Source organism: Danio aesculapii, chromosome 3, assembly GCF_903798145.1.
Source record: "Danio aesculapii chromosome 3, fDanAes4.1, whole genome shotgun sequence".
Classification (NCBI taxonomy): domain Eukaryota; kingdom Metazoa; phylum Chordata; class Actinopteri; order Cypriniformes; family Danionidae; genus Danio; species Danio aesculapii.
This window is the reverse complement of record NC_079437.1, coordinates 60,737,544-60,761,119: the sequence shown is the minus strand read 5'-3', so window position 1 is coordinate 60,761,119 and position 23,576 is coordinate 60,737,544. Positions and strand designations below refer to the sequence as shown.

At 37.8% G+C, this 23,576-nt stretch overlaps 2 protein-coding genes across 3 annotated transcripts; one reads left to right on the top strand and one right to left on the bottom strand.

The window, feature by feature from the left end:
- Positions 1 to 210: 210 nt before the first annotated feature.
- dxo (decapping exoribonuclease) lies at positions 211 to 9,628 on the top strand. Of its 2 annotated transcripts, XM_056454379.1 has the most exons (6): positions 211 to 894; positions 1,650 to 1,876; positions 2,506 to 2,725; positions 3,638 to 3,773; positions 4,387 to 4,481; positions 5,685 to 9,628. In XM_056454379.1, exons 1-6 carry the CDS (start codon positions 488 to 490, stop codon positions 5,812 to 5,814), a joined length of 1,215 nt encoding a protein of 404 aa, XP_056310354.1. In that variant the 5' UTR covers positions 211 to 487; the 3' UTR covers positions 5,815 to 9,628. The 2 variants fall into 2 exon arrangements, with proteins under 2 accessions (XP_056310354.1, XP_056310355.1); XM_056454380.1 differs by lacking the exon at positions 4,387 to 4,481.
- On the bottom strand, positions 9,191 to 23,258 carry slc25a17l (solute carrier family 25 member 17-like). The gene is made up of 9 exons (XM_056454381.1): positions 23,029 to 23,258; positions 22,876 to 22,936; positions 19,697 to 19,763; positions 18,259 to 18,407; positions 17,742 to 17,858; positions 16,640 to 16,785; positions 14,454 to 14,549; positions 14,295 to 14,377; positions 9,191 to 13,197 (listed from the first exon to the last, which is right to left on the bottom strand). The coding sequence occupies exons 1-9, from the start codon at positions 23,098 to 23,100 to the stop codon at positions 13,050 to 13,052; spliced, it is 939 nt and encodes a 312-aa protein (XP_056310356.1). The 5' UTR covers positions 23,101 to 23,258; the 3' UTR covers positions 9,191 to 13,049.
- Between the last annotated feature and the right edge of the window lie 318 nt (positions 23,259 to 23,576).

Genomic DNA, 23,576 nt, shown 5'->3' with positions numbered 1-23,576 from the left:
TATATAGCCTAATGGAACCCATTAACATTTATTTTATTGACGCCTACCCTTAACCCTAAACCCAACCCTCACTGTAATTTAAAAATATTAGTTATTGTTACACAGCGTCACAAACCTGTATTAAAGGATTTGTATGTGGACTGTGATGTGTGGGGGTCTTTTATTCTGAAATGTAAATCACGGAACCTTTATTTTGAACGCGCAGTTACCTAGCTGTGGTACACTCAGGCTAACAACAACAGTACGCTGAGTGACTTTTGTTGAGGTATATATTTCACATTAAAATCTATTAGCCACGTTTACATTTAAAGGATCAAATGTACAACATCACTGCAGGATGTTCGCTGATTTCTTTGAGAGTATCACATAACCTGACCGTTATGAAAAGCACCGTATTCATTCATTAGCTAACGTTACATAGCTTACGTTAACTCTCAGCAGGAACGTTAGTTTATACCCATCAAAAACTACTAACCAAAAGCAGGCCATGGCTCAAGGTTATCGAAAAGATCATAATCATCATTATGAGTCGGTTTATAAGAGACCCAGAGACCCGGGCAGTGATCTGCCGAGCGATAAACGACACCGACCGCCGCCCGCTGAAGACCGGGCTCTGAGCGCTGACCGCCGGCTATACGAGAGACATTTTCCGCTGTACAAGCAGCCGCTGGAGGTGGGCTGTTTTTCGCTGGACGCCCGCAGAAACTTCTTCAACGACCACAGGCAGCTACGGTATTATGTGGAGCCCCGGAGGAGCCCGGACTTCAACCTCAGAGACGGATACACGAGCCGGTTTATAAAGAGAGATGATGGCGTGAAGGAGAAGCTGGACCACATGCTGAGGTGGATCCTGGAGAACAAACACAAGATGCAAAACAGCAACTCCAGCAGCTGGTAAATACTCTTTACTTTAGCTACACTATGAATAAATGACGTTTATTTGGTGTATTGTAGCATTATAGTTTAAATGAAAGGGAAAAAACCTATGATTTGTGTGTAAATGTACTGTAGTGTGTATAAATTACAGCACACCTCTTTACTAATCAATGCTAGCGTACTGTTATATGTGTGAACCGAAAATAATGTTGTATACTTTAGTTTTATTACAGTAAAACTTTAATGTATTATAGTATAACTTCAAAAATACTAATACTGTATATATATATATATATATATATATATATATATATATATATATATATATATATATATATATGTATGTGTGTGTGTGTGTGTTTATATCATAGTATTTCTACACTTTGTCAATGAATTCCATGGCATACTGTAGTATTTATTATAGCAAACTGTAATAAGTAGTGTACTTTAGCTTTTATTATGGCAATCTGTTGTAAACTTTGTGTATTGTAGTATAACATACTCTAGAAAACTACAGGATTGGATAATTTGTTTTGCTTATAAGTAGTTAAAAGTACTTTACTTTTGTATCTATGGTTCAAAAACACTAGTATTTACTGTAAATTTCTATAGTATTTCCCATGTGGGTAATTGATTTAACTTTTAACTAATACTATGAATATATATATATATATATATATATATATATATATATATATATAGTATACATTTTAATGTCGAAGAAGATGTGTATTTGTCAAATATAATTTTTGAATTTACGCAAATTTACCCAGTGCTCTGGGTGTGGATTTCGTCACATGGAGAGGACACCTGACCAAAGTGCTGACCACCCCATACGAGACCCAGGAGGGCTGGATGATGGCAGCGAGCAGGTTCAGAGGCAGCATCTACATCAGCGAGGTGGAGACGGAGCAGGCGAGAGTGAGCCGAGAGACGCGCTCCGAGCGGCAGGAGGAGATGATGTACTGGGGATACAAGTTTGAGCAGTACACATGCGCAGGTGAAGATTTATCTGCAGCCTGATGCAAAGTGCATAAGACTGAAGGGTTTAATCTTCAAAAACAACCATCCTGGATATGTACTTTATCCTGGTTATTGCATGGCTGCTTGCCACAAAACATTCAAATTAGACACAAAACATTGTTCTGAGCTGTAATAGCTTATTAGTTCTTCAATTAAAGGCATAGCTGACAGGAATGAACACAGCTGATGGAGTATACACTAACCTGCACAGTATTCAGACACAAGATGGCGCCAAACAGTCAAAAACAGTAGCTTGAGAGACAAGCAGATACGTATGAATGTGGATGTAAGTATATAACGTGTATTCACTGACAGTCAAGGTGATTCTCAGTTACTGGGATAGCCTGTGTTATTTAGAGGTTGTTATCTGGGAAATATCCTAAAAAATCACATCAAAACACAACAGAAGGTGCTTTGGAGGAGATGTGGAAGATACTAGTGCTATAACTTTGCTTCATGTTATGGCCACATAACTACCTCTGCATTTATATTTCTAATAATGTATTTAAACCTCATCAATTAAATAAAATATTGCCAATTTTAAATGTACATTTTTCCAAAATATCAACCATTGTCCACTTTTGACTGTTGTGCTTTTTCTTTAAGATGGTGCGGATGGGACTCCAGACCCGGGAGGTGTGGTGAACACCAACGAGGCCTTCTGTACGGTGGTTCAAACACGTCTGGCTGACCATAAGCTGCTGTTTTCTGGAGAGGTGGACTGCCGCCTCAAAGACCCCGATGCTCCTCCGGCGCCGGGATGTTATGTGGAGCTCAAAACTTCAGCGGAGATCTGCACCCCCAAACAACAGAGCAACTTCCACAGGTGACTGTTGTGCACTATTTGAGGTTGTTCGTTTTGCTCCGCAGGTCTCTTACAGGGTCTCTTCTGCCTATTACTGTTTATTATAGCCGAAATAAAACAAATCAGACTTTCTCCAGAAGAAAAAATATTATAGGAAATACTGTGAAAAATTCCTGAATCTGTTCAGCGTCATTGGCGAAATATTTTTACATTACTTTAATCTTTGCCATGATGACAGTACATAATAGATACTAGTATTTAGCTTGAAGTGACATTTAAAGCCTTAACTAGGTTAATTAGGGTAAAGTTAGGGTAATTAGGCAAGTCATTGTATAACAGTGGTTTGTTCTGTAGACAATCGAAAACTAATATTGCTGAAGGAGCTAATAATATTGACCTTAAAAATGGCTTTAAAACTATTAAAAACTGCCTTTATTCTAGCCGAAATAAAACAAATAAGACTTTCTCCAGAAGAAAAAATATTATAGGAAATACTGTGGGAAATTCCTGAATCTGTTCAACGTAATTTGGGAAATATTTTTACATTTCTTTAATCTTTGCCATGATGACAGTACATAATAGATACTAGTATTCAGTTAAAAGTGACATTTAAAGGCTTATTAACTAGGTTAATTTGTCAAGTTAGGGTAATTAGGCAAGTCATTGTAGAAATATCAAGAAATACAATACAAAAAAAATTGCTTAAGTGGGCGAATATTGACGTTTAAATGGTTTTACCTTAAACTGCTTTTACTTTAGGGACACAGGAAATAATGGGAAAAATTCCGTTAAACATCATTTGGGGGAAAAATTCAGGAGGGCAAATAATTTTAACTTCAACTGTGTGTTTTATATATATTTATTATTATTGTTGTTTTTTCCAAAAATGGTGTTTTACAAAGTAAGCACTTCCCAAACGTGTTTCTCTTAAAGGTACAAGCTGCTGAAATGGTGGGCGCAGTCATTTCTTCCTGGAGTGCCACAGATAATCGCTGGGTTTCGAGACCATGATGGGATAGTGGTGTCTGTGGAGACCTTCCAAACCTCGAAGATATCGCAGATGATCAAGGTTTGTCTTATATAACCTTATATAAAATAACCTTATATAAAATAAAATAAATCTTCAGTTGGTGGACACGGGTTCTTAAAGTACACATAAAATTAAAACTAACCATATTGATTTTGTCAGCTCACATCGCTAGTTTTGTGGTGAACGATTCATCTGTGCATGTCATTAAGAAAAAACTAATGTTTGCCCTTTAAAATTGAAATCTGAAACTGCACTTCCTGTTTGTTTTCAGTTAAATTGTCAGATTAGGTCTGTCTGAGGTATTGGGCGTGGCTAACATACTAAACCACGCCCCTTCAGATGTCAGTTTTGACAACAAACAGAAATGGTGAGGAGGAGGAGTCGGTTGTAATAACTCTCTCCAAACACTTCTACTTATCTTTCTGAATGAAACGCCTACTTTACTACATCCAATCAGCTCACAGTAAAAAAAACAAGCCATGCCTACTGTTTTCTCATTTAATATTCAGTTTCTCTGCATCACAATATGAAAAAATATGGTCACAGCTTCCGGTTCATGCGGATGATGGCTAAAAAAGCTGCTGTCTGAAAAACGCTTTGTCATTATAGGAAAGAAATGTGGATCAGTCTTTTCTCTTTTTCTTACCTCTAGAACGAGTATAACTGCTGGAAGCCCACAGTCTGTATGAATTTCTGCAACGATTTCTTGACCTTCGTCAAATCCGTCGTCAAAGAGGATGACCCAAGGTTAGAAGATTTAAAATGTGTCAATGTTAGCTCAAAATTATTCGCCCTCTTGTGAATTTTTGTCAAATATTTCCCAAATGATGTTGAACAGATTCAGGAAATTTTCACAGTATTTCCTATAATATTTTTTCTTCTAGAGAAAGTCTTATTTGTTTTATTTCGGCTCAAATAAAGGCAGTTTTTAATTGTTTTAACCCCATTTTAAGGTCAATATTATTAGCCCCCTTAAGCAATATTAGTTTTGGATTGTCTCCAGAATAAACCACTGTTATACAATGACTTGCCTAATTACCCTAACTTTACCCTAATTAACCTAGTTAAGCCTTTAAATGTCACTTTAGTCTGATATATCTAGTCTAATATTATGAGCTGTCATCATAGCAAAGATAAAAGAAATCAGCTATTAGAAATGACTTATTAAAACTATCATGATTAGAAATGTGTTCTTATTTAGGAATTTATTTTAATTATTTTGTCTCTTTATTTTTTATTAGAAAAATGTTTAGACTAACAACAGATTAATCAATCTTTTTCATTTGCATGATACCATATATTGACCAAGCATACTACTTCTTTTTTACTGTGCTGCATGCGTTTTAGAAGGAACTGCTGATGATAGAGTAATAGCAGAATAAGAATAAATATAGTGCGGGGAGCCTTGTTCCAGACTGCTGTCTAATAAGAAGTCTAGACAGATCACAAGGAGCATAATAGAAGTTGTGAAATATATTGAAGATGCACTTGATCGTTCAGTTCTGGTATGCAGAGAAGGGTTGCAGACAGAGGAAGTATATCTGGGGTAGAGCTAAAGGACTGCAGAATGACTGATGAGTGACGTTACACCAATACTCCACCTGTTAATAGCAGTTGTGTATATATGCTGGAGTCAGGGGAGTGTAAGTTAGTTGCGAACCTCTTGTATGTAATTCTTGTATTGCATTGGGGTAATGTAACCCAGAGCTCTGTCATCGAATAAATTACTAATATTTTTGGCATTGAAGAAAAACCTCTCCAGACCTTTTCTTATTGAACACGCATGGAATTGGCTTGATATTCCAACAGTTGCCAATAATCTTCTCTCTGTTAAATCAGAAATTAGGGAATAAAATATACAGACTTCTACTGCATGTTGATCTTGCCATGAAATAAGTTGCTAATGTGGCAATAAACAAACAGAGATGTGATGTGCTGATGTTGTTTCAGACTGGTGTATCTGTTTTCCTGGGATCCACGCAGAGACGTGACGTACACCGTCCACAGAGACTCTGCACACACTTTTATACCTGACTGGTACATAAAGGACATGATGAGCCGTCCTTCATCTGACCACTGACACACACACACACACACACACACACACACACACCGCATGTTCATTAATTACACACACACACACACACACTGAATCAATCCTGCTTGCATTTTCTCTGGATTCAGCGTGTGACCCTGGGAAAGATTGGGATCCACGTGCACTATTTTTTTGTAAGTATTCTTGTATTTCAGCTGCTTTGTTATTTATAATAATCAATTCATAATGTCCTTGGGAAGTTTTTTAACAATGTACATTGTTAAAAAACATTTTACAGTTCTATAAAATTCTATGGGCCTTATTTGATGAAACAGGAGCAAAATCAGTCTGATGTTATTGTCAATTTAGGTCACACTTTACAGTAAGGTTTCATAAGTTAATGTTAGTTCATATATTTATTAATATGAATTAATACTGAACAGTACTTGTACAGCATTTATTAATAATTGTTCAACATTTACTAATGCATTATTAACATCCAAATGCATCTCTGTTAACATTAGTAATGCACTGAGTTAACATGAACTGTACTTCCATTAACTAATGTTAACAGAGATGATCAAATACTGTAATGTGTTGTTCATTGCTTAGTAAATGCGTTAACTAATACAACCTTATGGTACAGTGTTAGCACAAATCTTTATTAGTGCATCATGAACAGTGTTGGGGGAGTTACTTAAAAAATCGTAATAATTATGTCTGAAAAGTAACTAAAGTTACTCAATAAGTAATTTAATGACTTGATTCAACACAATTTAAAATTCTTTAAATTTGAGCCAAATAGGACCTTTAAACTTTATTTTTTTATATGTAACGCATTAAGAGTAATACGCATGATAATTATATGCATCAAAACATCTCAAAGCAATATTTCATATACTATGTTGTCATACATTGCGGACTCAATCGTCTTGATAAATGAAACCTTCTATTGCTAAAAAATATAGTTATTATGCACGATATATTTGTATAACAAAAACAGAATCGCTTATATAGAACTTACAGTATATAGTATATACAGATATAGTATTTACCGTATTTAAGGCAGGTGCCTTACAAGAAACAAATTAAATGACCTAGAAAAGAAGAGTAATCCCTTACTTTAATTTTTTCAGCAGAAAATTTATTACAGTAACCAATTAGATTGCCTAGAAATGAAAAGTAATCCCTTTATTTCCTGGTCATTTAATTAGGTACTTGTAATTAGATTAATTTTCTACTGAAAAATGTTTTACTTTTTTCAGCAGAAAAGTAATCTAATTACAGTAACTAAATTACCTAGAAATAAAAAGTAATCCCTTTAATATTTTTATCAGAAAAGTAATCTAATTACAGTAACTAAATTACCTAGAAATAAAAAGTAATCCCTTTAATATTTTTATCAGAAAAGTAATCTAATTACAGTAACTAAATTACCTAGAAATAAAAAGTAATCCCTTTAAAATTTTTATCAGAAAAGTAATCTAATTACAGTAACTAAATTACCTAGAAATAAAAAGTAATCCCTTTAATATTTTCATCAGAAAAGTAATCTAATTACAGGAACTAATAGAATTACACAGAAATAAAGTAATCCTTTTCCCAGTACTGGGTTGTGGCCGGAAGGGCATCTGTTGCATAAAACAGATGCCAGAATAGTTGGCGGTTCATTCCACTGGGGCGACCCCTGCTAAATAAGGGACTAAGCCAAAGGAAAATTAATGAATGAATAAAGTAATCCTTCTTTTCTCAGCAGAAAAGTAATCTAATTAAATTACCTAGAAATGAAAAATAATCCCTTACATAATTTCCTGGTAATTTAGTTACCATATTAGATTACTTTTATCATTAGGGATTACTTTTAATTTCTTGGTAATTTATTTAGTTACTGTAATTACATTGGAGTACTTTTCTGGTGAAAATATAATCTAGTTACAGTAACTAATTAGATTACATAGAATTGAAAAGTACTTTTTTTCAGCAGAAAAGTAATGAAATTAAAGTAATTAAATTACATAGAAATGAAAAGTAATCCCTTACTTTATTTCCTGGTAATTTATTTAGTTACTGTAATTAGATTACTTTTTTCAGTAGAGATTACTGTTCATTTCTAGGTAATTTAATTAGTTACTGTTAGGGTTGGGCGATGTCAACCAATTTGGGTACATACGATCGTCTAATGCGAAACATCATGATGGATGATAGCATCGTTGTCGCAGGTGGCGGTGAATTAGGTAAATTAATTATTTGTAGCCTACCATTTCAACTTCTTGACCCGCGTGGTCTTTGTTTTACCCATAAGCAAATCATAAATAAATAAAGAGAAGTTACACACAAATGACCACCTGTCCATCACTTTTTCCGCAGGACTCTGGCATGAATAGGCAGAGTGATCTGTGTCGGTATAATGGCGTTCACAAACTTGGTCGCTAAAAAAGGTGCAAAACCAACAGTATCTGAAGTACAAGCGTTAAAGCAAAAGATTGAAGCAGTGTACTGCCGCTGTGACATGTTACCTGATACATCCTTGATCAACTGTACAATGTGCACTGCTCTCTGGGGTGACTGCTGGCGCTTCGAGTCAGACGCGTGCATAGCCTACACTGCAGCGCATGAGTGTGTGTGTTGTAGTCACGTGATGTGTGTTTTCAGCAGTGTAGTGTGGAAAAAGGGCTGTTCAGAAATGCTAGTTTAGACACCAGTGTGGATTGTTTTCGTTCTGAAATGCCATTTTTAAAACTAAGATGTGTTAGTGTAAACTGAGTGTGTATTTTTGGCAAGCGGGTTGTTGCTGCGACGAGGGCGGGGCGGAGGATCACGATGCCGGCTCAGCATCGTAATGTCTATCGGCCATCAGCGATGGATAATGGCATCGTCAATCGACCCAACCCTAGTTACTGTGGTTACATTAGATTACTTTTCTGCTAAAAATGTAATCAAGTTACAGTAACAAATTAAATTACCAGGAAATAAAGTAATACCTTTACCTTATTCAGCAGAAAAGTACTCTAATTACAGTAACTAATTTGATTACATAGAACTAAAATAATCCTTTACTTTCAGCAGAAAAGGAAATTACAGTAGCTAATTAGAGGACTTAGAAAAGAGAAGTAATCTCTTTAATGTTACAATCTAATTACAGTAATTACATTACCTTTAAATGAAAAGTAATCCCTTATTTCCTGGTAATTTAATTAGTTACTTGTAATTAGATTACTTTTCTGATTATTTCTCGGCAGAAAAGTAATCTAATTACAGTTACACTCAACACTGATCATGAATATCAGCACAATTTAACCAAAGTGAGTAAAACAAATCCAGTTGTGGTAATTATTTCCTAAATTGTCTCCAGTCTTCTTCCAAATGTACTTTCAGGTTATGATTTGTAAAAATAAATAAATAAATCACAGAGAACTCTCTCTGAGCAGGATTTCTTCAATCTTTATTAGCATTCATATGCAGATTTCAATTCATAAAAACATGCCAAAAAAGTGCACGTACAGTGAAATAATGAGTTATAGGACAAAATTAAATGATAAAAATATACGCTATTTAAAATGTTAAAACAAAAGAACTCTAGTACAAAGTTTTAGTAGCCATTTCTTCATGTAAACTGTTTTGTTGTCCAGTATACGGTCTTCATTGACACACAGCAGGTCAGACATTCATTTAAGGCAGATCTGGTGTGAATAATCTTGTCCTCAAGCTCATGTTTACACTATAATGTGTTGAAAATGCCTTTCATTAATGCCGAATTGCTATAGCTAGCTTGTAAGTACATGTAAATAAAAATGTTTGAAGTCTTTTCTTTATAATTGGAGAGTTATGCTAATGCAATAAATTCAACATCCTCTATGTACGTTATTGCTCATCTTTTTCCTGCAAGGCCCAGATTTTACACTGGATATCAATTTTTATTGTACAGTTGAAGACAAAAATAGATTAGCCTGTTTTTAATACTATATTATCTTAAGCGCCATACCAATTGAGTGCTATTATTATTATTATTATTATTATTATCATTAGCCACTTTCTAATAATGATTACAGTAATACGTTACAATTCTGATGTCTCACGTTGACATTTTTCACTTTTCAAGTTCACTCTTTTATTATTTATTATTTTATGCTACTTTTTAATAATAAAAAAGTACTATAAAACATTTTAGATGCACTGTGAGGGTCATTTCTAGATCCATTTATTGCTTAATAATATTAGCTGCTAACAAGATAATATTAGTGGTTAATCTGGCCAACTGTTATGCACGTAATGTAAGTGGTTTATTTGTTGTGTAATCATATATGGTGACTTTATTGACATTGATTATAACATACACCCACCGGCCACTTTATAAGGTACACCTGTCCAACTGCTTGTTAATGCAAATTTCTAATCAGCCAATCACATGGCAGCTGCTCAATGCATTTAGGCATGTAGACATGGTCAAGACGATCTGCTGCAGTTCAAACTGAGCATCAGAATGGAGAAGAAAGGGGATTTAAGTGACGTTGAACGTGGCATGGTTGTTGGTGCCAGACGGGCTGCTCTGAGTATTTCAGAAACTGCTGATCTACTGGGATTTTCACGCACAACCGTCTCTAGGGTTTACAGAGAATGGTCTGAAAAAGAGGAAATATCCAGTGAGCGGCAGTTCTGTGGGCGCAAATGCCTTGTTGAGGCCAGAGGAGAACGATTTCTGCTGCCACATTCAGATGGTCGGGTCAGAATTTGTCATCAACAACATGGATCCATCCTGCCTTGTATCAGCGGTTCAGGCTGCTAGTGGTGGTGTAATGGTGTGGGGGATATTTTCTTGGCACACTTTGGGCCACAGCCTACCTGAGTATTGTTGCTGACCATGTCCATCCCTTTATGAGCACAGTGTCTCCATCCTCTGATGGCTACTTCCAGCAGGATAACACACCATGTCATAAAGTGTGAATCATCTCAGACTGGTTTCTTGAACATGACAATGAGTTCACTGTACTCAAATGGCCTCCACAGTCAGCAGATCTTAACCCAATAAAGCACCTTTGGGATGTAGTAGTACAGGAGTTCTGAAGGAAAAAGGCGGTCCAACCCCGTACTAATAAGGTGTACCTAATAAATTGGCCTGTGAGTGTATATGTTGTTGTTTTTAAAGTCTTGTAATAAATAACCCTTAGTAACACTCCAGGGTTTATCCAATGAGTATTTTAATTAAAGATTAAAGATATAATTGTTTTAACAAGGTTACTAAGTTATTCGTTACTCCCAACTAAAATATAAACACCAAATAAATGTATTATAGTATTCAGGGTCATCCAAAAGCAGGATTAGAGTATGGCATTACGATGTGCTCAATATGAATAATATAATATACATTCAGTTCATTTAATGTGCATAGCTACCTTTTACTTTGTCTAAAATCGTGAAAATAGTTTAGTTAACAGTAACAGCGCTGATCAGGAATGGCTTTGTTTTGACTTCATGATCATCTTTAAAGAGATGGTTCACACAAAAAAAAGGTAACTGTCATCATTTACTCATCCTCCACTATTTGAGTATCTTCTGTTGAATACCAAGGAAGATATTCTGAAGAATGCTGGAGTAAAAACAGCCATTGTACATTTCCATTGTAACAACATACAAGACTAATAATGCGCAATATTATTAATAATTATTAATTAATTAAGGTAATAATAATAATACGCAAAAAAGGTAGGATACGTCGATGGAAAGAGTTAATAACTATTTTATTCCCAGCATTTTAGAACCAAGTAACTGGTGAGAATTTTCATTTTTGAGTGAACTACCCCTTTAAACTCAGAAAAACGAATGCTTTAGAAATAACGTAAGACTCGTGTGGCACAGATTTAGCCTTTTAGCTCTACATGATGTTAAACATCAGTAACATGATCATGTAAACATTTCAAAAAAAAAAAGTAACATGTTAAAAACTAAAAGTGCGTAAAACTTAAGATTTTTTTCTTTAAACTGACCTGTGTTGTGATGGCTGATGGGATATATATATATATATATGTAAGTGTGTGTGTGTGTGTGTGTGTGTGTGTGTGTGTGTGTGTGTGTGTGTGTACTGGTTTTGTATACATACAGATTGGGGACGTGTGTGTGTGTGTACTGGTTTTGGTGGTTTACAAGAACAGAAATTCGGATAATGACATGAGCTACATATACTCCATTTAGGTGGTTTAAGAGGACATGCCTTGTGTCCTCGTGTATCAAAACAGTTAAAAATCAGGTTGAACAAGGTCTTTTCACGTTTATAGTGAATTATATTATTAAAATATGCGATCATGTTGCTGATTATTATGATAAAATAGAAAAAATGCTATTTTATTTATTAGCTCTGTTTTTAAAGAATGTATTTAATAGTATTTCAATAGGAAGCTAGGGCTGCACAATGCTGGACAAATACGAGATGTTAGTGTTGAGTATTGCTATAACGATATTTCTTACGATACAACATTTCCCTAGAAAAATGCTACTTTTATCACCTGTTTTAAAATCATGTGTTTATCTAATAACATTAGAGTAAACAGGTAAAATATACCTCATAGATCTAATTAATTCTAATTCAGACTCAAACTGGGGCAAACGGTTAGCCTTTAAAACACTATGAATGAGTGAAAACCTCCGCAGATATGCTGACACTGATTGGCTGCTATCATTTTCCGACCATTAGTGATTCATTTCATCTTTAGGACTCTCCAGCCAATAGCAGAACAGCAACTATTGAGAAGGCGGGGCTATAGATAGCAATGCCCCATCTGATTGGTCAACTTTAGATCAACAGCCAGTGCATGAATGTAATTAATCACACATATCTGCGATACATATATTGCACATACTATTATCTGCGATAACGATAATTTAGCGATATATTGTGCAGCCCTAATTTAGGGGTAGGGCAATATAAGCGGTTTATAATTAATAAAATACATTATGGTGGTGTTATTTTCTTTTTCAGTGCTGGGTCCACGTTTCTGGAAGAGTTTGCCTGTAACTCAAATGGCTACCTCTTTAGCTGTTTTTAAATCTCTTCTTTAAACTCACTTGTTTAGCTTTGAACAAGTAATAATCTGCTGTTATTATGCTTCATTATGCAGTTATTTCTATTTGTGTTTATGTACAGCACTTAGGTCAGCCCTAGCTGTTTAAACTTAAGCATATCAAGCCTATGGAGAGTCCTCATAAACCACTAAGACCAATGTGTGTGTGTGTGTTAGAGAGGTAGTGGTGGGTCAGTCTCTCAGCACTGAAGGCTAGAGTGTGTGTTGTCAGTGCTTGAGTTTCCTCTGAAGGCCCATGAGTCTGAATGTGGCGGCGGTGATCTTCTCGTACACCACAAACATGAGCGCCGCCGTCAGCACTGTCTGAAGCAGCTTCGCCTCCAGACCTTTGTACAGACCGAGCAGCCCGTGTCTCCTGTTAAACAGAGTTCATTTTTGTTTTCTTTTTTGTGGCAATTTTCAAAATGCATTGTTATTCTCTGTTGAATTGATTTCGAGCTTAGATTTGAACAGCAGACGGCGCTCTAGGCTAGCTTTAAACAGCAGACGGCGCTCTAGGCTAGCTTTAAACAGCAGACGGTGCTCTAGGTTAGTTTTGAACAACAGACGGCGCTCTAGGCTCATTTTTAACAGCAGACAGCGTTCCAAGCTAGCTTTAAACAGCAGATGGCGCTCTAGGCTAGTTTTAACAGCTGATAGCGCTTTAGGCTAGTTTTTAACTGCAGACGGCACTCAGGGCTAGTTTTGATCAGCAGACGGCGCTCTAGGCTAGTTTGAACAGCAAACGGCACTCAAGGCTAGTTTTGAACAGTAGACAAGGCTCGAGGCTAGTTTTGATCTGCAAACGGGGCTCTAGGCTAGTTTGAACAGCAAACGGCACTCAAGGCTAGTTTTGATCAGCAGACAGCGCTCTAGGCTAGTTTGAACAGCAGACGGTGCTCTAGGCTAGTTTTAACAGCTGATGGCGCTCTAGGCTAGTTTTAACAGCTGATGGCGCTCTAGGCTAGTTTTTAATCAGCAGACGGTGCTCTAGGCTAGTTTTAACAGCAGACGGCGCTCTAGGCTAGCTTTAAACAGCAGGCGATGCTCTAGGCTAGTTTTAACAGCTGATGGCGCTCTAGGATAGTTTTGAACAGTAGATGGTGCTCTAGGCTAATTTTAAACAGCAGACGGTGCTCTAGGCTAGCTTTAAACAGCAGATAGCGCTCTAGGCTAGTTTTAAACAGCAGATAGCGCTCTAGGATATTTTTGAAAAGTAGATAGTGCTCTAGGCTAATTTTTAACAGCAGATGGTGCTCTAGGCTAGCTTTAAACAGCAGATGGCCCTCTAGGATAGTTTTGAACAGCAGATGGTGCTCTAGGCTAATTTTTAACAGCAGATGGTGCTCTAGGCTAATTTTTAACAGCAGATGGTGCTCTAGGCTAGTTTTAAAACTTCAACAGGACTAAACTGTAACCTGAAACTCATAATCTAGGTTTTAATCTCTACTGTATAGGGATGAAAAATCTTACTTGATCCGGTCCATTAACAAAGAAACCACATTCCTCAGGCTGCCCACCAGCCCACCTTTATCATCTGATTTATACTGGCCAAACTGTAGAGGGAGAAAACACAGCATCAGTGTATTATACAGTATATCATCTTTAATATGATCATACAGCGGTCTTTACCCTGAGAATAGCCTGAACCGTCTGCAGAGGATACGTCGCAGTTGTTGCGATAGCTTTAGCGATGGCACCGATGAGAAAGATCTCGAACGAGGAGATCTGCCCATAGATGAAATGTACAAGTCGTTTAACACACTCTTAAAGGGACAGTTCACCCCTCAAACTGAAAGATTCGGTCATCATTTACTCGTCATTCAACAGGAGAAAGTCAAATAGGTTTTGAAGAAGGGAACACAAAAGATGATATTTAATAAGCAGGGTTCCCTCTGTAAACCAAATGTAAAATTACAACTTTTAATGACTTAAAAAGCTGAATTACCTCAATTTAATGCAAAATCAATGTATAAAATAAATCACAAAATGAGCTTGCTATTGTTTTAATTACACCAGATTGTATGCAGATTTTAGCCAGCCAGGACTCCACTCAAATTCCTGCTAATTTTTCATAGATATTGAGTAACAGTTTTTTATTATTTGCAACAAGAATATTTTAGTCGTAAAGCATTACTTTGCTACAGCAATCCAAATTTTTTGATGTTTTCAGAGGCTAAATTCAATTCAAATATCACCAAACTTCCCACACTCCTTTACAGATATTGTCGAAAAGAAAACAAACATATTGATCATATTCCTCAAAACATAGAGGGCACCAATGTAATTGTTTAGTCACCAATGTAAAAAAAAAAAAATTCTAATTTTTTGAGATCTCAACTTCAAATTTGGAATGAAATTTGTTCTGAAATACACCCACTGGCTACTTTATTAGGTACACCCGTCCAACTGCTTGTTAACGCAAATTTCTAATTTAGCCAATCACACGGCAGCAACAATGCATTTAGGCATGTAGACAAGATCAAGACGATCTGCTGCTGTTTAAAGTGAGCATCAGAATGGGGAAGAAGGGGGATTTAAGTGACTTTGAACGTGGCATGGTTGTTGGTGCCAGATGGTCTGCTCTGAGTATTTCAGAAACTGCTGATCTACTGGGATTTTCACGCACAACCATCTCTAGGGTTTACAGAGAATGGTCCGACAAAGAGGAAATATCCAGTGAGCGGCAGTTCTGTGGGCACAAATGCCTTGTTGATGCCAGAGGTCAGAGGAGAATGGCCAGACTGGTTCCAGCTGATAGAAAGGCAACAGTAACTCAAATAAGCACTCGTTACAATCGAGGTCTGCAGAAGAGCATCTCTGAACACACAACACGTCCAACCTTGAGCAGGATGGGCTACAGCAGCAGAAGACCACACCGGGTGCCCCCGAACAATAGAAGACTGGAGAAATGTTGCCTGGTCTGATGAGTCTCCATTTCTGCTGCCACATTTGGATAGTCAGGTCAGAATTTGGCCTTAATAACATGTAAGCATGGATCCATCCTGCCTTGTATCAGCGGTTCAGGCTGGTGGTGGTGGTGTAATGGTGTGGGGGATATTTTCATGGCACACTTTGGGTCCATTAGTACCAATTGAGCATTGTGTCAACGCCACAGCCTACCTGAGTATTGTTGCTGACCATGTCCATCCCTTTATGAGCACAGTGTCTCCATCTTCTGATGGCCACTTCCAGCAGGATAACGCACCATGTCATAAAGCGTGAATCATCTCAGACTGGTTTCTTGAACATGACAATGAGTTCACTGTACTCAAATGGCCTCCACAGTCACCAGAGCTCAATCCAATACAGCACCTTTGGGATGTGGTGTAACAGGAGATTTGCATCACAGATGTGCAGCCGACAAATCTGCAGCAACTGCGTGATGCTATCATGTCAATATGGAGCAAAATCTCTGAGCAATATTTCCAGTAGCTTGTTGAATCTCTGCCACGAAGGATTAAGGCAGATCTGAAGGCAAAAGGGGGTCCAACCCGGTACTAGTAAGGTGTACCTAATAAAGTGGCCGGTGAGTGTACATCTTCAATTTTAGGCTAAATCAGATTTGTAAAATACATATTTTTTGTAAAATAATGAAATTTACACTTACTGTTTTAATATTTTCCTAAACAGAGGCACATAACGTCTGTTTTCTTTCTACTATCTGACATCTGTCTTTTTTAAAATGAGACCAAGCTTAAATCTGTGCACCAAAGCCTTGAAGACTAGCTGAACATGTTATGTTTATGTCTATGCTCAAATGCGGGCGACAGGGTTAAAGGGTTAAATGAATGAACGGTTGAATGAATGAACGTCACCTTTCGTCCTCCTCGTCCGGCTTTTCGCTTCATGGCCTCATAAAACATGAACTGCACAGCAGGGTTAAAGACAAGCACGAGAGATGGCAGCGTCCCGTTCCACAGCGTCCCGACTCCCTCGTGAGCGATGATCTGAGAGAAGGCATCTATAAGAGGAGATCAGCAGGACTCATTCACAATTTCAGTTTTAATAACTAATCATTTGTCTTTGCTATGATGACAGTAGGGCAGCAAGATGGCTCAGTGGTTAGCACTGTGGCCTCGCAGTAAGAAGGTCGCTGGTTCGAGCCTCAGCTGGGCCAGTTGGCGTTTCTGTGTGGAGTTTGCATGTTCTCCCCGTGTTGGTGTGGGTTTCCTCCAAACAAATGCGCTATAGGGGAACTGATGAACTAAATTGACCATAGTGTATGTGTGTGAGAATGAATGTGTATTGGTGTTTCCCAATACTGGGTTGCAGCTGAAAGGTCATCATATGCTGAAATAGTTGATTCATTCCACTGTGGCGACCTCTGATGAATAAAGGACTCAGCCGAAGGTATGTGGGAATGTAGTCTGGTCTGATGAATGCGCGAGGGACTGCTTAGACGGGAGGTCAGGTGACCCAGTTTATTAGTATGTACTGGTGATTGGGTCACCAGCTTTCCTGGTTTAGTCAAAGCGACCGGACTACATGCGCCAATATCTATTTGACTAGGCTGTGCATTAAAGCTAATAATATTGTAAATAGTGTTCAGTTTCTTACGCAGCCTGATCATTTCGCTTCAGCGTGTCATCAGGAGTCTCTGTTATTGATTTGGACTCGTTTGTGTTTAGTTATTATTCACTGCCATTATATGAAGCACCACAGATTCAGCTCAAAATCTTCGTCAATGTTCGACTGAAGACAAAAAGTCAGCTACATCTTGACCTGTGGGTGAGTAAATTAAGAGCAGATGATCATTTTTGCGTGAACTATCCCTTTAATTTGAGAGGAAGACACAATAAATGGTCATTTTTTTCCTACTGCGCTCTCTCCGCTGACTGTAAATATGCTTCTCTAGTAGGTGACTGGACTGATCATTAGTTTGTGATGTATGATCATCAGATTAGAAGAGCTTCTGACCAAATATGCCCTTGTAGTGGGTCTGGTGGAGCTCTTCATTCCTGAACTTTGCGCCCTGGAGCTTCAGCCGTGTGTTCACCACCCACATTGGCGTCGTCAGCAAAACATTGACCGCTCCTGTAGGAGAAGAGACAGAGGACATTAGGATATATAATACTGTTTAGCATCTATAATGGAGCCTTTTCACATTTGCGTGTTTCTCAACACTTGAAGTTGACATAATTGGTGAACGCAGAGCGCCGTGAATGGGAGAGGACAACAAATCATTGTTTAAATTCCTATTAGCTGAAATAATGACTGAAACACTCCAGGATGGTGTTATCAAGACTTTCAGAAAGAGGAAAACAATAGTGTGAGACTGATAACGGCATATAGAAGAGAGAATCATGTCAGTTTTACTGTCCTGCACCCATACACACTGCATTACAAACGCCTGATATAATTAGCCTTTAAGATCTACATCACAATATTTTAGTCCCAACCTAATTCGGATTATAAAAATAAACCAAATCAGCACCTGATATGAAGCCCATGAGCAGATCTGTGCTGGGTCTGGAGCGGTCGGTCACCATCACCCTCTTCAGCGTGTTGAACGTGTAGAAGTAGACAAAGTTAGAGCAGCACAGGCTGGAAATGACCGGGAACCAGCCCCGATACAGAGACAATCTGAAACAGTCAAAAAGCACACATTCAACCACAACCAGCTCAACTACTGCAGTCGGAGGAGGTGTAAAATCACAGTCACGTCAAATACACTGTACAGTGGACTGCAGATCTAAATACGAGTTCATCGCAACATAATTAATTAACCGGACACTTTATTACACACACCTGTACAACTGCATTTAATAGAAATATCTGATCAGCCAATCACATGCTTTCTGCTGCTAAAAACTAGCCTATAGCGCAGCCTGCTGTTAAAACTAGCCTAGAGCACCGCCTGCTGTTAAAACTAGCCTAGAGCGCCGCCTGCTGTTAAAACTAGCCTAGAGCGCCGCCTGCTGTTAAAACTAGCCTAGAGCGCAGTCTGCTGTTAAAACTAGCCTAGAGCGCCGCCTGCTGTTAAAACTAGCCTAGAGCGCCATCTGCTGTTCAAAACTAGCCTAGAGCGCCATCTGCTGTTAAAACTAGCCTAGAGCGCCATCTGCTGTTAAAACTAGCCTAGAGCACCATCTGCTGTTAAAACTAGCCTAGAGCGCCATCTGCTGTTAAAACTAGCCTAGAGCGCCATCTGCTGTTAAAACTAGCCTAGAGCGCCATCTGCTGTTAAAACTAGCCTAGAGCACCATCTGCTGTTAAAACTAGCCTAGAGCACCATCTGCTGTTAAAACTAGCCTAGAGCACCATCTGCTGTTAAAACTAGCCTAGAGCACCATCTGCTGTTAAAACTAGCCTAGAGCACCATCTGCTGTTAAAACTAGTCTAGAGCACCATCTGCTGTTAAAACTAGCCTAGAGCACCATCTGCTGTTCAAAACTAGCCTAGAGCACCATCTGCTGTTAAAACTAGCCTAGAGCGCCGTCTGCTGTTAAAACTAGCCTAGAGCGCCATCTGCTGTTCAAAACTAGCCTAGAGCACCATCTGCTGTTAAAACTAGCCTAGAGCGCCATCTGCTGTTAAAACTAGCCTAGAGCGCCATCTGCTGTTCAAACAGAAAAGTTCAGTATCGATTCAAGAAGGAGCATCGATGCATTATAAGATAATGGATTTCTCGAATGATTTTGCCACAGTTTTAGTCAAGAAGATCTGCTGGAGTTCAAACTGAGCATCACAACAAAGAAGAAAAATGTAATTTATGAGACTCTGAACATGGTTGTTGATGCATAAACCTTAAATCTAAAGCTCAAATGATCTTCGACTGTTTTCTTTAACATGACGAGAGTGACTTGTCTTATACTGAAGGTGTAAAGTGTCCGGTGAGTGTATTTAAGTGTATTTAAATGTATAAGACTCACACGCCCTCCTCCTTGGCGATCTCAGCCAGAATGATGGGGGTGGACTGAGACTTACGGTTTTCATCCACTGCAACAGAATGACACACATTAAACATATATTTTAAACATACAACAGATTATGAGATTCTAACATAAATTAATGAATATAAATATCAATTATCAGTTAATATTCACCAATAAAATGTTTTAGCAAGATGCTAGTTTGTTTAAATACTTAGCTTTGTGATCAGCACATACATTTTCTAAATGGATAGTGTAACCACAAGATGATTACACTGCAAAAAAAGCTTTTCTTACTGGGAGTTTTGGTCTTGTTTTGAGTCCAAATATCTTCAAATTCTTAAATCAAGAATCATTTTTTAGACGAGCAAAACATATTGTGTTGTTTTCAGAAGTAATGTGCCAAAATAAAATGAGTTTTTCTTTAAAACAAGCAAAATAATCTGCCATATTAATGATAAAGCATATTAAAACATTACAGAAATTATTCCATTATGCATTGTTTTGTTTATTTCAAGGTAACAGATAAAAGGATGCCAAATTTTCTCAAATTGTTCGAGCTTTCTTTTTAAATAGTACCTAATTTGCTCCAAATGTAAGAGAGAGGTAATTTCTCCAAGCCACGGTTTACATGTTGGGGACTCCTTTAAACAGTAGCAGTAACTTCCTGGCAGTAGTTAAAGGTGCTGTGTGTAAGTTTTCGACTCTTCTGAAGCATCAAAATACCATCATATGTTTGCAGATATTTAAGAAACATGCTAAGTGAACATTCTTGTTTATCTGAGAAACAATGCTGAAGTCAGATATTCTGCTTTGAACATGTGTTTTTCATGGCAGAATGTCTGTCTCTGTTTTGGTCATTTTAACCTGCTTAATGCCAGTTTAGCCAGTAAAAATTTAGCACCCCGGGTAGCCTTGATGGAAAACAGTGCATTTCATTCATTCAGTCAGGAAGGCTCTCAAAGTGTGTGTCCGTGACCTAAATGCGACCTCCAGTGGACAGTAGCAGACTCTGAAATAAGACGCAGATTCAGTTCCACATGAGGTTATTAATTAGCAAATAATATAAATATTAGGAGCGTAAACATTAGGTGAGCAGGTTACATTGTAACCCCGTGTCCTAACAACACGCTACCTAACGAGATTGCAGTGGTGAGCAATTTGGATGTTTGCGCAAGACGAAACACAACAGAAAAGTAAATACAGCCATTCAGAAGCACAGAATAGTGCACTCACTGCACTCCAGCGAAATGGTGAGGTTTATAATCTACTGAATACATATTAAACCTCTTTAACATGATTAAATGTAGATGCTGAATCACTGATATGTGTTGGTTTGCACTGAGTCTCAGTTCTGATTCAATCTGAGTACCTAAATCAGCCTTTAGGCTTGTCAGGTTCGTTTCTGTTGGTCCTCAATCTGGCAACCTGCGCTTTCATTTGTTTTGATCCAGAAATGCAATACCCAGTTCAACGACTGGGTGTCAAACTTACACACTGCACCTTTAAACAGTGTGAGAGCAGTTTCTGTTGTGTGTTTGACAACAAATGCAACACTTTGTTCAGAGAATCCCAGAATTAAATGATCTTACTTCTAAACGAAAAACAATATTATTTTACTCGCTCCATTGACATATTATTTTGTGGGAAAGATCACTTCAATTTGGCATATTGAGATGTGCGCAGTATCTGTAACTATACTATACTATACTATATATATAAAAAAGTCATCCAGCACCACAAACAACTGAACAAGTACCGAATATTAACTATAGTTTTACTACAAAAAAACAAAATATTTCAACCTCAAATTTACAATTGTCCTGCTACCATTTTCCGGATGGTATTTGCAGTCTTTCATATTGTGTTTTCAAGATTCAGGACACCCTGGAGCACTTTTTTTTTTGAGATTTTAGCAGATTTGTGTGTGTTGAGCATCAGTTAAGACAACGTTAGCACCTGTCAGCTTTCATTTTGGGAAAAACTTGTCAACTAATTTCATCTTCCGGGTTTAAAATCATTTTCGGTGATCATAATCGGTGACAGAGCGTGAATCTGCTAGTGGAGTGACGACGTGTCAGTTTCTCATTATTATTCATAGCGGAGTTTTCTTATCCTATGAGAAGACCCTGCTCTTATTTATTCATGAGAGCACGTGCTTTCCAAAGGCAAGGCAGACCTGCCAAGCTGCGAGACCCAATGACTGGGTGAGACCATGCAGGGCACGGGTCGTATGTGATTGTTTCAATGATCCACGGTGTTTGTTGCATGTTTTCCCCGCGATTCTGTCAGGCTCGATACAGCAAAGCTGTTGGTTTGCAGCAAGCATTTTAGTCCGGAATTGAAGAGAGTATTGGAGAATGGCGGACTTTGTCTTTAATCAGTTGAGTTCGTTACCATTTGTACACATCGCCTATACCCGTGCTGCTGTCTTCGCCATATGTTTAAAATCTCCAGATTACTGTAATGGTTGAAACAGACATGGCAAGAGACCTGCTACACTGCTGTCCACTGTGTCTGCGTTCAGACCCGGGGATTGAGGAGGAGAGAAGTCCTCCTCATTTATAGTGTTTATATAAACACGATTATCTTAATGATGATATAACAAGTTGTGGTGTGTATATGAAATTACGAATAACAAATGTAGCAGGGCATTAAATTGCTTAATGTGTATTTCTTTGGATTTTAACTTTGTAAACTATAAAATCATGAGTCTTCTCATGGTTTGTGTCTCATTTTGTGAGCTGACTGACAGTTGTTTGCTCCCCTCTTTCTCCCCTGCTCTGCCAGCCGTGCCCACTCCTCCCTCTGCCCGCAGCGCTCCATGCCCATCTTGAAGCATTTTTTTAATTCTGAGGTAGACTTGAACTGAAAGAGGGGGGTTTCGTGGCTCTTTAACAGCGAAGGATGTAATGGAAATAATTGTATTTGTATTGTAATTGTATTTTGTACAGTTTGTTTAAATCTGTCAAACAAAAATTCATGTGAACATTCTTCGAAGCATCTTTTGTGTTCAACAAAACAAAACTAAATCTAGAACTACTTTGGAACAACTCGAGGATAAATAAATGATGGCAGAATTGTCATTTTTGGCCGAATTATCCCATTTAACTCACATTTATACGATAACTTTGTATTAAAAACTGTATTTAAAGACAACAGAACAACAGAAATCTCACCCTGAAGTCTGATTCTGGCTGTGTCCAGCGGGAAAAACACTGCCATTGCTGTAACACTGCCCTTCAACACAACGAAACAACGAAAAAAAAAATCACACATTGACAATATTATCACTGTAATACACGATAATGTACAGTAGTTAATCTGCTCACCATCGCACCTGCCACTGCATGAACCAGTGTTTCATAGGAAAACAGGCCGACTGAACCGCTGCTGTCCGACATATCTGCTCGATAAATAGTCTTGGCTTTATTTTAATAAACTGACAGTCACGGCTAATAATTACTGACGGCTTAAATCATGTTTACTGCTGGGTGCCGACTACAAAATCACGTTAATGACAGCTTCCGCGTTCAAATCAGTCACTTCTCTGGCCGGTGTTTCTGGAGCTTCCGCTATTATTTAGCGACCCTAGCGGCCGGAGGAAGAAACACATTCACACTGACGGAAAAAAACAATATATTTCTGTCAGAAATTACAGCATTAAAAACTACACATTAAAGTCAAAACTAGCCATATTAATTTTGTTAGCTCACACTGCTAGTTCTGTAGTGAACAATTCATCTGTGCACATTATAAAGTAGGCCTACACATGAAGTCAACCATTGATTTGTTTAGCTCACATTGCTAGTTCTGTGGTGAACAATCGATCTGTGAAAGTTATTAAATCACACACGAAATTAAAACTAACTATACTGAT

Excerpts from the sequence above, each read along its gene's own strand:
- dxo (XM_056454379.1), top strand. The coding sequence starts at position 488 with ATGGCTCAAGGTTATCGAAAAGATCATAATCATCATTATGAGTCGGTT. Across the intron at positions 895-1,649 it reads AACAGCAACTCCAGCAGCTG|TGCTCTGGGTGTGGATTTCG; the intron begins GTAAATACTCTT and ends AAATTTACCCAG. Across the intron at positions 3,774-4,386 it reads AGATATCGCAGATGATCAAG|AACGAGTATAACTGCTGGAA; the intron begins GTTTGTCTTATA and ends TCTTACCTCTAG.
- slc25a17l (XM_056454381.1), bottom strand. The coding sequence starts at position 23,100 with ATGTCGGACAGCAGCGGTTCAGTCGGCCTGTTTTCCTATGAAACACTG. Across the intron at positions 22,937-23,028 it reads ATGCAGTGGCAGGTGCGATG|GGCAGTGTTACAGCAATGGC; the intron begins GTGAGCAGATTA and ends GTTGTGTTGAAG. Across the intron at positions 16,786-17,741 it reads CCACTACAAGGGCATATTTG|ATGCCTTCTCTCAGATCATC; the intron begins GTCAGAAGCTCT and ends CTCCTCTTATAG.